General features: G+C 32.3%; 1 protein-coding gene across 3 annotated transcripts in view; it reads right to left on the bottom strand.

The window, feature by feature from the left end:
* The window catches only part of LOC105338775 (tetratricopeptide repeat protein 39B), a 23,797-nt gene extending 11,535 nt beyond the window's left edge, over nucleotides 1–12,262 (bottom strand). The window contains exons 1-18 of one of the 3 annotated variants that reach the window (XR_010707674.1): nucleotides 12,139–12,262; nucleotides 11,154–11,185; nucleotides 8,858–8,962; nucleotides 8,292–8,367; nucleotides 7,181–7,313; nucleotides 6,815–6,947; nucleotides 6,630–6,729; nucleotides 6,433–6,498; nucleotides 6,130–6,241; nucleotides 5,792–5,859; nucleotides 5,517–5,576; nucleotides 5,329–5,420; nucleotides 5,077–5,235; nucleotides 4,467–4,584; nucleotides 4,240–4,351; nucleotides 3,852–3,969; nucleotides 3,078–3,194; nucleotides 472–2,938 (exon numbers count right to left, since the gene is read on the bottom strand). Coding sequence is in view for 1 of the 3 variants with exons in the window: in XM_011444035.4 (XP_011442337.3) it covers nucleotides 2,734–2,938; nucleotides 3,078–3,194; nucleotides 3,852–3,969; nucleotides 4,240–4,351; nucleotides 4,467–4,584; nucleotides 5,077–5,235; nucleotides 5,329–5,420; nucleotides 5,517–5,576; nucleotides 5,792–5,859; nucleotides 6,130–6,241; nucleotides 6,433–6,498; nucleotides 6,630–6,729; nucleotides 6,815–6,947; nucleotides 7,181–7,313; nucleotides 8,292–8,367; nucleotides 8,858–8,962; nucleotides 11,154–11,185; nucleotides 12,139–12,192 (1,860 nt within the window). In the remaining 2 variants the exon portion in view is untranslated. Of the gene's footprint in view, nucleotides 1–196; nucleotides 2,939–3,077; nucleotides 3,195–3,851; nucleotides 3,970–4,239; nucleotides 4,352–4,466; nucleotides 4,585–5,076; nucleotides 5,236–5,328; nucleotides 5,421–5,516; nucleotides 5,577–5,791; nucleotides 5,860–6,129; nucleotides 6,242–6,432; nucleotides 6,499–6,629; nucleotides 6,730–6,814; nucleotides 6,948–7,180; nucleotides 7,314–8,291; nucleotides 8,368–8,857; nucleotides 8,963–11,153; nucleotides 11,186–12,138 lie in introns of those variants that run through there. The other 2 variants (XM_011444035.4, XR_010707675.1) reach the window with 2 other exon arrangements.
* Nucleotides 12,263–14,601: the final 2,339 nt, after the last annotated feature.

Genomic DNA, 14,601 nt, shown 5'->3' with positions numbered 1-14,601 from the left:
TACAGTGTATTTCTAAAAATAGCATATCACCGGTATGTCCTCGGAAGCGTCTACCCCTCACTGCTTCTTATAAGCAATTCAGATCACTGTCAGCATTACAGGCAGCAGAACTTTGTATAAATTTCCATCCATCATTTATACCAAAATATAATTTTCATGAGTTAGGCAACAAAATAAAGATACAACAAAAACTAAACGAAATTTCTGTTTTAATGCAATAATTCTATTGAGTAATTTGAGTAAAAAACTGAAAACCGGCTTCAAGGTAAATTACATGTTCTTACAATAAAACAAAAATAGCAATCAGCAGTTCTGATTATCTCCTTGAGGTTATAGGATTGTCAATAAATAAACAACAAAAAATGGAAACAAACATAATTACATCACTAATAATTCCACTCTCACTAATGGATAGAGCTACTTTAACAAGACTGTTGACTTTTGGTGATGTAACAGCTGAAGTTATAAAACCTACATCATGAAGGTGCAACATAGAGAATCAAAGATCAAGAAAGAATAGCATGGAGAAGAATACACAATGAATGTAGAGCATGAATAAACATACAGCGTGAAGGTGGAGCATGGAGAAGCATACACTATGAAGGTGCAGCATGGAGAAACATAAGTCATGAAGGTGCATCATGGAGAAACATACATCAGGAAGGTTCGACTGTGCAACATGGAGAAACAAACACTATGCAGGTGCAGCATGGAGAAGCATACACCAAGAAGGTGCAGCACGGAGTCAAACAGATGTTACTATTCACTTTAAGCCAAAGACTGAAAGATGTTAAAAATTTATGTTGACATAAACTATTCAATGTACTGGCCTCAGTATCATGAAGCATTTTTAGACAAGTCCAAATTGCAATCATTCATAAAATTATGAGATGTAAACATAAATTACACTTAAAATTTGTAACTATCAATGTTCTGTAAAGACATTTTAATAGCATGTCATTTTTCAAATGTTTTCAATCACAAGCCATTAAGACAGTGTATAGATTTTGACTTAAGTCCAAGACTTCTTCCAGATCCTGAGGCCTGGTCTTCTTAAAATGGCTTTAAAAATCATATAATCTGAATGTACATGTTTTTCAGAAAATTAGAAAAATGTCAAATGGATCTGAAGTTAATAAACAAGCATTAGTATTATTCAACAAAATTTAAAAAAGAAGTAAAACAACAAGCTATTTTGAAGAAACTATTTAGAAAACTTAACATATCATATATACTGTATTGGTAACAATTTTACTTGTATCAATTTAAACAGGAATGGTAAAATAAAGCTTTAAACCTGATTTCTTCTCCATCATATTAAAAAAACCCTATATTGTCTCACAATAAAAACTTAAGTTACAAATATACTTATTAATCATTCACACTGAAAGAATCATTCATATGTAACAAGAAATACTAAAATAAAAATCTGAAGGAGAAAAATCACATTTACAGAAGAAAGTTCTCATGAGCAAAAATATTTTGTAAACTTAAACAAAGAGCAAATATCAAAAGGATGACAGTATCTGCAACACATAAAAGTTAAACTGACCACTATTAAGAACACTTGAAGAGAAACACATGTTCAGAATATTCACAGAATGGAGTAAACTCTTATACCTACAATATTAGCAATTAAAAACAATAAATGACAGAGGAGGTAGTAAAAGCAAGCAGCACAATTGTCTTGTGTCAATTTTACAGATTGTTTTAAAAACATGAGTTGACATTTAAAAGTTCTTTTTAATTTCATAACTGGTTTATCCTTTTTCTTTTCTTTTTTCAATAAAAAACTGGTTTAATATCATTTGTACCCCAACGTTTTCTGCTTGCAAAATAGATCTACATGTGCATTGTATGTTAAAAATATCATTATATGGTTTTTTATTATCTTTGGGTTGGGGAGGTGGGGTGTTGTTTTAAATTTAGCTGTAATCAAAAACAGTATCTTCAATTAAATAGCCTTAACAAATAAAAAATAATAAACTACCGCAGGTAAAATTGAAATATTAAAATCAAATATATCTCGTAGATGAGACACGACGTCCTACACATAACGTAATATTAATCACAGCCAGTCAACAGGAAAATGAAGAAAATATCAGAATACCATCAATGGAAATTTTAGAGTGCAGTCAACTTAATACATGTACATTTAATGACAGGCTGTTACATGAAGTTACATTTCCAGCACCTCTATTTCTGTACTTTTTGATTTGGGTATTTGACACCATCTCTCCTTTGTAAAGAAGCACATTTTAGAGTACATGTACATACATGTATTACAAACATGTTGAAAACATGCACAACCATTACTCTGGTCCCAGAACAAAACCTTACATTTTCAAGATTTACTTTCTAAAATAAAACAGATCATCACATAGAAATAAAATATATTTTCTGGCACAAAAAGTTTTCTAAGACACATTATTATGAGTTTTGTTTTGATATTTATACCTTTATCATAAATGCTTATACCAATAAGACCTACAAATTAAAAGTAACAACTTAACTAACAGCTCAGAACAACAGTATCACAGTCAAATTTTATATAACTGGAATTTGAGAATGATTTAAAAAAAACAAAAACAAATGAAAAATGCAATAGTAAACTCTTATTATGACAAAATTCATTGAACACTAAAACAAAAGACTCTTTAGGAAATGGTTTTATCATCTACTCATTAATTCCTGGCATTATCTACCACAATCTTGACAAGCTACATCTCCTGGTTACAGTTTTGTTGACATTGATGGATTGGTGTCATCATTGACAGCCGTGGAGGAGTTAGAATCCTCGTCCTCAGGTCGGGGGTCCGACTCTGGGTCCTGATCCAGTGACCCCAGGCTATCATTATCGGAGCCTGTCAACTGTAGTCTTACTGCATGAATTCTGAAGTGTAATCTGGACTCCAATAAATATCCTTTGTAATTTTTCCTAAAAAAAGATAAAGTATTTCAAAACTATATTTCATGGTTGTCAATGATACACCTAGAACTGATTGGATGGCTAGATTTTGGTGATGTAAAAGCATATGACCTAAAAAATGACCCATAAACAAAGCATTGTATCTTACTTGGCCCTGTCTAAATAAAACAGCGCCTGCTTTTTGTCATTGAGCTTCAGGTTCAGCAGGGCTAGCTCCACAGCAGTGTAGGGGGCCAGGTACGTGTCATGCTTGACTAGCTTCTCCCTGTAATGAAACACAGGCAAGTACTTTTAAAATCCATGTAAATACTCAGAGTTTTACTTATTATAAACAGAAGATTTGTGATAAACTTGTGCTAAAATCAGATACGAAAATGAAAACAATGAAAATGGCACATGTATTCCCATGGAATGCAATCTAGCAATTCTAGATGTAAAAGCCACCTATAAAGCATTCTTAAAAGCCAATACGACTATCCTCTCTATGTGTAATGTAATTATGTTTTTAGAATATGACCTTTATATTCTTCCTTTTAACAAAGCTATAATGAAGTCGTGCATGTTGGACCCTTCACTATCGTACATTGGCAATTGAAGATTTTATTTAAAACACAACCTCTAGCTATTATAATCTGAAAAAGTTTGGAAATTTAAAGCTATGTTTTTGGGGTATTTTTATGACAAAGAAACAGACCAAATAAATTCATTTTTTTTGCCTAAAGCATTGACAAATACCCCGATGTTGATTTGAATACTATAAATTCCTCTTCTCCCATTATGTGTATGGACTTATCATTGTGTTCTTATTCATTATCCAAAACAATATATTATCTTTTAAAAACCATTTCCTTAGGCATTTTCTTGAATCTGTAATATATAACTTAAGTTTTCTTTTCTGTATTGCAATTGTGCGTCTCCATACCTCTCTAGCACCTCCTTGAAGCATTGCTCAGCCTGTAGAAATTTACCCTTACACTTTAAACATGCTCCTTTTAGAAGAATGACCAAGGAATAGTTGTCATGATAAAATGGATCTGCCTCTGTTTAAAAATGAAAAATAAAACGCCACTAAAATACATGCTTTTACCTGGTACATATCAAAAAAACAATACATATACTTTTTTATGCCAAGGGTTTTTGTTTGTTTGTTTGGCTTTTTTTTTTACATTGAAAAGCAAACAATAAAAGCTTTCAACCTAAAAATGTATAATGGTAGCTAGAATATAAATTTAATATGTACATGCCAAATTACATAAACAGGAATCATAAGCTTGATTAAATTTGAACTGTAGAAGTTTAAGCGAACATACCTGAGTCCTTCAAGATTTTGTTTAATGTATTTTCTACTATGGTTAGTACTGAGTCTACCAGTTCTTCTCGTTTTCCTAATATACTAAAACCATTCCACACATACACAAGTTCCTACAATATTCACAACCATCATTCAAGTACATGTAACTACACTACTTGATTTTAATCCTTTTTATTTCACAGTTATAGGATCACTTGTCAACATTATATATCAATGAGCTCTTACCAGTGCTGGTAACACTAAATGTGTGTTGTGTTCCAGAATTCTTTTGACTTTGTGGACCGAAAATTTTTCAATAGGAATTGATTTACCAGCAATTCTTTGTTTTAATCTTGGCACATCTCTACAAACAGATGAGGTAACTTTAACACTCAGTTAAAAATTGTGTTGATAAGTGTAAAACAAGAAAAGGTCATTGCTAATATTATCATCATAAGCAAAAATGATGAAAGAAATCATCAGAAAGTTGGAGTGAGTTGGTATGTAAAACGAAAACTGCAACTTGTACTGATACCGTTTTTTAAAATTGAATCAATATCTTTTTGCATCTAAAGTATATTTCTAATGAATTATTCATAAATATTTATATGAAATTTAAGTATATATATTGTGTATGTATGTTAATCATCTGCATTTACAGTACTCAGTTTATAACTTGAACATACTAACAAGTCCAAATGAACTGGAGCAGTTTATCACCGTCATCTAGCAATGGTTAATGGTAAACCTTGAGCTCTGGGAGTAATCCTGTTTACCACTGTAATGTTTCACTACATGTAACAATAATGTTGCCATGTTATTATGTACATTTATTAATACCTGAAACACAACTTACTTGAAAAGAAGTTGTATGTGAGCCCTGGTCTCCTCCGTCTGGTCCTCACACATCATCAGGAATGCTGCTTTCTGGTATGTATAGGTGGCCTTACTCCAGCGACTCTCTTTACACAGTTTTTCTGCATACTTCATGGCCATTAACCAGTCTCCTTTGAAACTGATGTCAAAAGAGCTCCATTACATTTGTTATATATAATTCATAATTTTTTTGATAAGTTAAGAGCAAAGAAGTCTTATATTGATAACACACCAGTGACACCACATAAGCTCCCAATATCCTAAATGGTGAAACTGCCTCCACTCTTGTTGGCTTTCAATGGACTCATCAAATTTAACAATGGCCTAAATATAAAAACCCAACAGGTATTTAAAATTCTTGAACACAGATTTAAATAAAACTTTTTACAAACATGTAATACTTATAATTTGAAGGCTTACCTCATCAATGTTTCCTCGCACCTCCTCAATCCTCCCAGCAAAAAACAGAAACAGGGCACCCTACAAACAGTAAACAGACAGATACAAATTCTGTACTCCATTTGTTCTCTACATTTATTAATAAAGTTAAAAAAAAAATATCAATTTTTTCCTTATTTCGGAATAGGTAAAACAAATGAAAACTTCAACAGTACATGTAACTAAAAAAATCTGGTATAATAACTATAATTGCAACTGCATCTTGAAAGGATACAAAATTAAGAATCCAATTTTACCTTTGGGTACTGTTTCAGACATGGTTTTAACAGCTCTGATGCATAATTAATGTCACCATCTGCTAGTCCTACGAATCAAAATTAAGTTTAAGTAGATAGGATAGATTCCAGGTGGAATGTTTCAAAACAAATTAAAATAAAGGGGCAAAACTATATAATAGATAAGTCTTTAATATTGGAGGCAATCTGGAAATTGTCCTGCAATTCAGAAATGTTATTGTTATGAGAAAGATAACAGACTACATGCACATGTATCTTTACAGTAATCAGAAACACTCATTTGAACTTAAGGTTTATCAACGACACTATAAGCCTTAATTAGTACACAAAAATCTCACCTAAAATATAGCAGACAACTGTGTGATATGCCATCATGATTATGGAACACAAAGGGCCTCGTAGACTATTGAGATCATAGCTGCCTTCTGATAGACACTTTAATCCATACATCTGTATACATAAAGCATGTGAATACATGTACCTTTATGTACTGCATAAGAAATTCTATAACAAATGTATAATATCTGAAGATTTTTCTAAACTTCAGTATCAATAGCATACACTTAATAATGTTCGAAGTAAACTAAAAAACAGTAAAAAACGGTTTCAATAAATAAACAGGTAAAATAATGTTAACTTACCTTGTTTCCAGAAAATCCTACAAATTCTAAGAGCTTTAGAATTTTACTTGGTAACAATGAGATCATCTAGTGAAAAAAAAAGACTCAAGATTTACTTTAAGATATAGTATACAAGAGTTTATGAATCTGAAAACACTCTTCAAGCATCAAGGCATTTATAAAGGTAAGTTCATGTACTAGTACTGTCCTGTACTTACAAGGTTGAATGTCCCAACACCCATCTTTACACCAGTTTCAAAATGAGATTTTTGTTCTTCCTCTGAAAACTTTGATCTTTCCATCATTTTATTGCATTCTCTGAAAAATAACAACAAAGTATGAATGCATTTCAAAATCTTACAAGCTAGAAGGGTTGCAAATTTTGCTTTTCAATGTTTCTTACTTGTAAATTTTGTAACATTCCCTGATTTTTAGTCCACCCTTGACAAAACTCAATAAATTTTCATCTTGAACAAAAGACAGTAATGCTCTCAGAAGAAGACATTCAGCATAGCACAGCTCAGCATGGATTTCCTCTAAAGTGGAAAAAAAGTACATGTACTCCAAATTTGATTTACTGGTACATGTACATGTATGTGGAGTATTGCATAGAAAGCGATCCATTAAAAAACCCTAGGACAGTGTGTGTATTTTTCAAAGTTGATTACATATATCTTGTGTGTAAAGTAAGCTGAGAAAAAATCCTTAGAACAGATTACTGAAATATATAAAGTTCCCAAATCAACAAGCAATGTTGAGAGTTTGTTACCTTCGGTGAGATCATTGTAGATGGCCCTGGATCTGGTCTTGGAGAAACTTTCAAGCATGGAGAACTTGTGTCTATACCGATCACAAACACTGATAGCTTTCTTCAGAGCTTGGATAGCCTGCTCTATGTCTTGCTGGAAAATTCAATCACATTCATGATGCAAGATTCTACAAAGCTTTCACTTCAAATTATGAGGATACTGATTCACTAGTTCCAAGGCTGCTCATACGGAGACGCTGACATGAAAGTACTAAAGCAGTAGCTCTATCTATCTACCGGTAGCCACTCTAGGCTAAATGACTCTCATCTTGATCAGTAATTAATCAATCACAGACACTTTTGACCTTGACATTGGTTTCATGACCTTCAAAATACTTGACCATGGTGTATAGATATCAAAGGGAAACAGACAAAAGACAATTATACAATAATTGTGTTGTGTTTCATAAGGTAAGAGATTAAAGAATAAGCAGTTAGACTTTAAATGCATTCATCAGGATATAAAGTGTTGTTGATGAAGAGGTTACCAAGAACAAGGATGTTTCCTTGTGCTGTTAAATTCAGGAAACGCTGTAAGGAAAGATTATACTTCTGAGACCTGAACATGTTTCTTTTTCAGAATTGCTATGTGATCAGTATATGGATCATGGGAGATTACTTTCTTATCTAACACTTTATCCCTTGGGTAAATTTCCTTTAAAGTACAAACATATTATTCAAATTAAATTCACCATTTTTTAGCTCTAAAAAGTAATTCGTATAATGTAATTTTTTAAAAATAAAAGAGACATTATTGATTAAAGAATATTGCAATAGTTTAGCTGCTGAAAAGATCAGTAACATTATCTCCATAACACTATTCACTATATAATGCAGGGATTCTCATCATACAGTTGAGTGAATTTATATTTTGTTGAACTCTCAATGCACAGTTGAGTGAACATTTTGTCAGTATCACATGAATATTTTGTCATTTTCACAGTCTCAAGTTAAAAAAAAGTTACTACTAAAATGTAGACAATGTTTAACATCATATGTGTACTACTTAATTCATTTCTGTAACTAAATATAGGTATAAACAGCTGGTGAATATCAATATAGGCAAACCCACCATGTCAAAAGTCATGACAGCTTGTATGTACAAAATGGTGCTATATCCCAAGGCATGGTACATGCTTCTGTCAGCGCTGAAAACAAAGAGCAAAAAATCAATCATCACACAAACATTTCAATCAAAAGGAATCTATAATTAACTAAACAAAATATGTTTGTAAAACATATAATTACATTCATTTCCCCAGATATTGCTCAGATAATCATACTATCTGGTATTTAGGGTGTGGTACAAGCATCATATCTTAGGGTAAAGTAAAAACCTTGTGAAAATACCTTGGTATTTTTGGGTGATCGTTATATGCATGGATATGCTTGGTAAAATGGTAAAAAAACATTTGACATCTTTAAGTTATGCCTCAATATACACAGATGCATAGGTAGAATGGATAACCTAGCATACATCTGAAAATCACTGGGAGTCATGCACCAACTTCTCAAGGCCATTCAGTGTGTCCAGTTTGATAACATTAAAACAAATGAATGGACAAAACATGTCATTTATTTTTGGAAGCGTTATAGCAGAATACATATAAAATTTGAGTATCTTAAATATGAACTTACTAAGGTTCCATTCTGCGTTTAGCGTCTGAGAACCTGTTGTTGAGAAACAGATGAAGAGCTACCCTGGTTTGATCAATCATGGAGGAAAGGGTCCAGTCGTCAGGCCTAAGAAAGGAAGCCATTAAACTCTGAATATTGGTTCATACTGTAGATTAAACATGAGGAATAAATATCTGCGTAAAATTGTGAGAAGCATCCCTCGTGAATATTAAAATCTGAGAGTTACGAACTGTAAGATAATATGTTTTACGGTGCTACCGTTCTGGCGAGCGCAGCAAGAATTACACATACCTTGCATCATTGTCAACCTAGTGTTATTTAAGTATCAACGAACGTCAAAGAATTTTTGAGAGAGTATTGTTCTACAATAAGTATGCCAAAGGTACAAAATTTAATGGTTTTGATACATACAGCGCAACCCCCTACCCAGAGAGAGAGAGAGAGAGAGAGAGAGAGAGAGAGAGAGAGAGAGAGAGAGAGAGAGAGAGAGAGAGAGAGAGAGAGAGAGAGAGTGCCCGGTTCCTGTTTGACTATATGCAATATCTACATAAATTTTTTAACTGTTTATTTTTTCTCTTTATTCCTTTTTATTTAGTTCAAAATTCCTATTGTTTGTTTCCTCCCTACTCATACACTTACCTGCCTACTGTACATGCAGGCACAATTAGCTTAAAAATGGAGTAAAGTATGGCTCTTGCTAGTATTTAGTTATATAATCTCTATATAAAAAAATAAAAATAAAAACAAATCATGTCAATGAGGCAGGTATCGCAGTCTATACTGAAATAGCTAGTACACGCATTACATATGTTTGATCCACCTCTAAATTTATCGCGGGAAATATAGCGCGAGAGCACTGTGACGTCATCCATGATTTGTTCGTCTGCATGCACAATTAGCTTAAAAATGGAGTAAAGTATGGCTCTTGCTAGTATTTAGTTATATAATCTATATATAAAAAAATAAATTAAAAAAAATCATATGTCAATGAGGCAGGTATCGCAGTCTATACTGAAATAGCTAGTACACGCATTAAAGATGTTTGATCCACCTCTAAATTTATCGCGGGAAACATAGCGCGAGAGCACTGTGACGTCATCCATGATTTGTTCGTCTTTGTTTACGTATCTCGACTCAATATACGAAGGTATGGCAGCATACGTAACAAATCTCTTAAGTCTCGCCGAAGCATATGCGGTACTCAAAACGTGTCTTCAAACCTTAAGACACCGTAAATTATGAGTTAAAAGTCGGCCATTTTTGGCATAGCACCACGGGGTAAAACATTAGTGAGCAATATGGGACGTAGACAAAAAAGTTTGTATGAAGAACTGTAAATTTAGCTTGTTCTTTTTCCCGTGCACACTGGTTCTTAGAGCTCGCTTCGCTCGCCGGCGCTGCGCACCGGCAAGCTGCGCTCGCTATTACTATGAAAATTTTGTGTTCGCAATTTTATATTCAAACAATTTGATACAAAGCAGGGAAATCGCAGAATTAAGTACTCGCGTAAAATAAGGTTTCTACGGTAAATAAACCACACACACATCTTCAATATATAATGTATTTTCAGAACCACTGATGAGGAAATGAAGGGCTTCTTTCCACAAATAAACAGGATAGCAAATATATAAAACAAAATGGTGCTAATTTCAATTAAAATTTCCCTTATTTGTTAAAAATTCATCCTCCAATTTTTAGAACTTCAGTTGAATTTTATACCTTTGACATCAAATTTAAATTTCAAAAGTCAAGTCTCAAACCCGTGGCCTCTACTGTACCATGCCTATTTTCTAGCCACTGAGCTATTACTGTAAAAGTATTATATTTGGCGTGTACGATATTTGGCAGAAAATAGTTTTTGAACAAGTTGGCGTTGATTTGAATTGGCGTTTTCCTTATTTAGACTATTCCTATAAATGTATGCATGGCATTTAGCGATGTACATGATTTAGCGGAAGCCGCATTCCGCCAAAAGCGCTGAATAGAATACATGGCCAAATGTAATACGTTTACAGTATGTTGATGGACACACAAGATAGCCCAATGACATACTCCTTTAATCATTCATTATCATTGAACCCCATCACTATACCACAATTGGCCATGTTTGAAATAAGAAGCAATACTTATTTTACAATTTGACCACAAGGACAATAGATGTTTTAAGGCACAAAAATATAAGAAAACTCTTTGAAAACAGTGATCTGGAATGTTGATATGTCTTTAAATTCATAGAAATGAGTAATTACTTTACTTTAATATCAAGTCATAAATTACAGTAAAAAATTCAACCTACATGGGCAAGGTCTCCTCTGCATCTTCAAATTCCTGCAAATGTATGTAAAACAATGTAACATTATTTTATGATCACTGACAATCATTTTAGTTAACCTGTAGGGAGCAGTAATGTGTCAGACTGCTGGAACTGACATTTCATGCTGTCTAATTGACATTTGTTTTAAAGTTTGTCATTGTAACATTGAAAGATTACAATGACCCATCGTAATTAGTATCAACTATTGACACTTTCTAAAGAGGAACTATGATCTGCATTCAATATCTACCATATATGATTTCAGTTCTGAGAAATTTCACCTATTTCAATTCATGTCAATCATCCTAGTTTTTGTTTTTTCTTTGGACTCAATTTTATATTGCAAAGCAATTCATGATATTTTCAGTTTGAATTTAACACAATAAAATGCATAATTTGATGCAAGGATAAAATGGGACACACTGTCAGTGAGATCGGGTGTATGCACTCTGACATATGGTTCAAACTCCAAATATTGGCCTTTTAAATGAAAGGGATTAAATTTTTTTCCAAGAATACTTAAATACCTTTTAGGCCTAACTACCCTCCTGTTATGTTACAACTTGTTGAAAAAAGATTGTTTATATATTTAACATTTGGACATTTATAATTCAACATGTGGAAACTTATTATGTAACCTTAATAATCCCCCAGTTACATACTAAGTCATAGTGACCAGGTAAAAATCATACATTATTTCCATTGAAATTTTCCAATTATTTTTACTGTACCGCATGTGTTACTATTCTTGGTAGAGTTTAAGGAGTTATATCATGGGTATTGTACTGACTTTGTATGGCGATGTCCACTTGATTTGAAACTATTTGCATTGTGATATCAATCGAGAAACAACCGTCAAATGTTTTTACGAAAAGCAAGGTGTGGTGATTAGTCAACTGCATAAGAAAAATTAAGAAAACTCATGAAATACACCACATTCTTCACGTACAAATAATGTACACTGTACCTCGTCTCCAACGTCTGTCCCTTCGTCTGCCATCGTTGTTTGCCTTGCAGCCATCGCAGCTATGACTTTCCGCTTTCCGAGCCCGATCAAAATAGTTTTCCTTTTTTAAAATATGTTCAGTATATATACCCTATATTGTATATCTTTTTAAAAAGTTAGCATTTTTGCTATCAGAGACACACTCGTAGTTGAAAACGTTCCTCGAAAAATGATAATTATTTTCAAATTTTTAGCAGCCTGATAATTTACCAAATCAAATTATAATTATTTATTATTATGTTTTAAATGTAAAAATGTATGTTTTTGCCAAAAATTTTATATCAGCAATTCAAATTTTATGTATTTTCAATAAGATTATATCGGAAATTGATTGCTCTTGTGTATTGCGCAAATGCCTGGTAAGGTACCAAAATATTTGGCAAGAAAGCTTGTCAAAAATTTTATATAACTTTTATATAACTTTTATATAAATTTTATATAACTTTTTCTAGGAATTTCTTCTTGATTAACTACTACAGTTAATCAAGAAGAAATTCCTAGAAAAAGTTATATAAAACAGAAGAACGTGTCGTCCAACCTTAAGAACTTTTAAATTTTTTTTATATCATTAAACTTTAATCACTATGGACATAACTTATGACTACAATTTAGATGGGGTTAACTGGTCCACGAACAAAAAAAAATGAGGATGAAAACGGAGGGTATAATTTGAGAAAAAAATAAATACATATAAAAGTAGATGAAGATTTATATCCTCATACTCAGAGGATAGCGTAAAGCGACAATTTATCGATGAGTAGGACGGATGTGCGATCGATATACTTTATAATGATTCAGTTACACTAAGGAGTCAAAAGTATGTCATTTTTCTTTCTACTTTTCTTCCCTTTATATGTCATTGAAAACAAGACTTATTTTTAAAAGGTTTTCTGGTGTTAATTTTTGTCAAATTTTGTAGAAAGGATAACTGTACTTAAGGAAATTTGAAAATTGCGACAAAATAAATGTTTAAAATGGGCATATTCCTTTACGAATGACCAATATCTTAACTGCAACTGCAAAAATCTGTTTCTCCTTGCGTTCGCGTTCTCTATTGTAAACAGTATACTTTGACTTGTTAAATTCAATTCATTCCAGTCGAGTGATGGTTCCTTCATTTCTCTGAGATATCAGTCCTGTGCGTTATTGGACAGTGGTTAATCTATTTGTTGATTCTTTTCGAACACGTAAATGGTTTACAATCACCAATGGCTACTTATTATGGCCGATATTTAAGTTTTATGTTATATTTACATTCAGTGTATTTTCCCTTAGTCTTTGCACTGGAAATCGGCAACGTTCAATTTTCTATACTTACATTCAGTGTATATTTCCCCTCAAGTTATGTTTGCATTGGAAATCTGCGACGTTCAATTTTCTATGAAAACACTTTGCTAAATCATGCGCTATGAGCTTAGATAGAAACGTCTTCACGTGTTTTGAATATATTTATCATTGTAAGATTAATGAAACTTTCAGTCTTACATAACCAATTTAACCAATTTAATTTGTACTTTTTAAAAACAATCATTAATATATATATCTACTCCATAATAAAAAAGAATGTTCTCCAGAAAGTTTCTGGCAGTATATTTTTGTCGCAGAAGCTAAGTAAATAACATTTTAATCTGGCTGTTCCATGCAAATAGACATCATTATGAAAATATAAATATAAACATTGAATGCTTATTTTTGGATGTCGTCGGTACGGAAGCGTATTAGGGCCGCCGCAGTATTTTTTTATTAATTTGTTATAACAGATTATATATGAATTTGTTATAACAGATTATGAATTTGTTATAACAGATTATTAATTTGTTAATTACAACAAATTATCAATTTGTTAAAACAGATTAGTAATTTGTTATATAACAGATTATTAATTTGTTAAAACGGCAGGATTTTCTTTCCCATTTATTACCTAACATGGTAGCGAAATGAGTTTGAAACCCGTTATGAATTTTAAAATTTTTACTGTTTAACGTTTAATTTTTTTTCTTCAAAATTTGTAAATTCCAAACCGATGAAAGTATTTTAATTATAATGTACCTTTACCTACGTTATATTGACGGATGTCTCTGGATTTCTTAAAATAGTTAAAGGTATGATTTGAACATATTTTTATTGTACATATATACAACTGGGATTGGGCACAAGTTCCATAACTTAGACCACCCTTAGGTATGCTTTCATGACTACTGTAATCTTACTTAATTATGAAAAGTCATTTATAAATTACATATAAAGGATCCAAAGTATTACATTTTCTAAATTGTACCTACTAGAATAAAGAAAAAGAACTACGTATTGAACAATCTATGTGTGTGTGTGTGTGTGTGTGTGTGTGTGTGTGTGTGTGAGAGAGAGAGAGAGAGAGAGAGAGAGAGAGAGAGAGAGAGAGAGTTACGCCCCTTGCTGTTGATC

The sequence above is a fragment of the Magallana gigas genome, chromosome 7, assembly GCF_963853765.1.
Source record: "Magallana gigas chromosome 7, xbMagGiga1.1, whole genome shotgun sequence".
In the NCBI taxonomy this organism is placed as follows: domain Eukaryota; kingdom Metazoa; phylum Mollusca; class Bivalvia; order Ostreida; family Ostreidae; genus Magallana; species Magallana gigas.
Note: the sequence above shows the minus strand (reverse complement) of the source record. Positions and strands in the feature narration are given on the sequence as shown.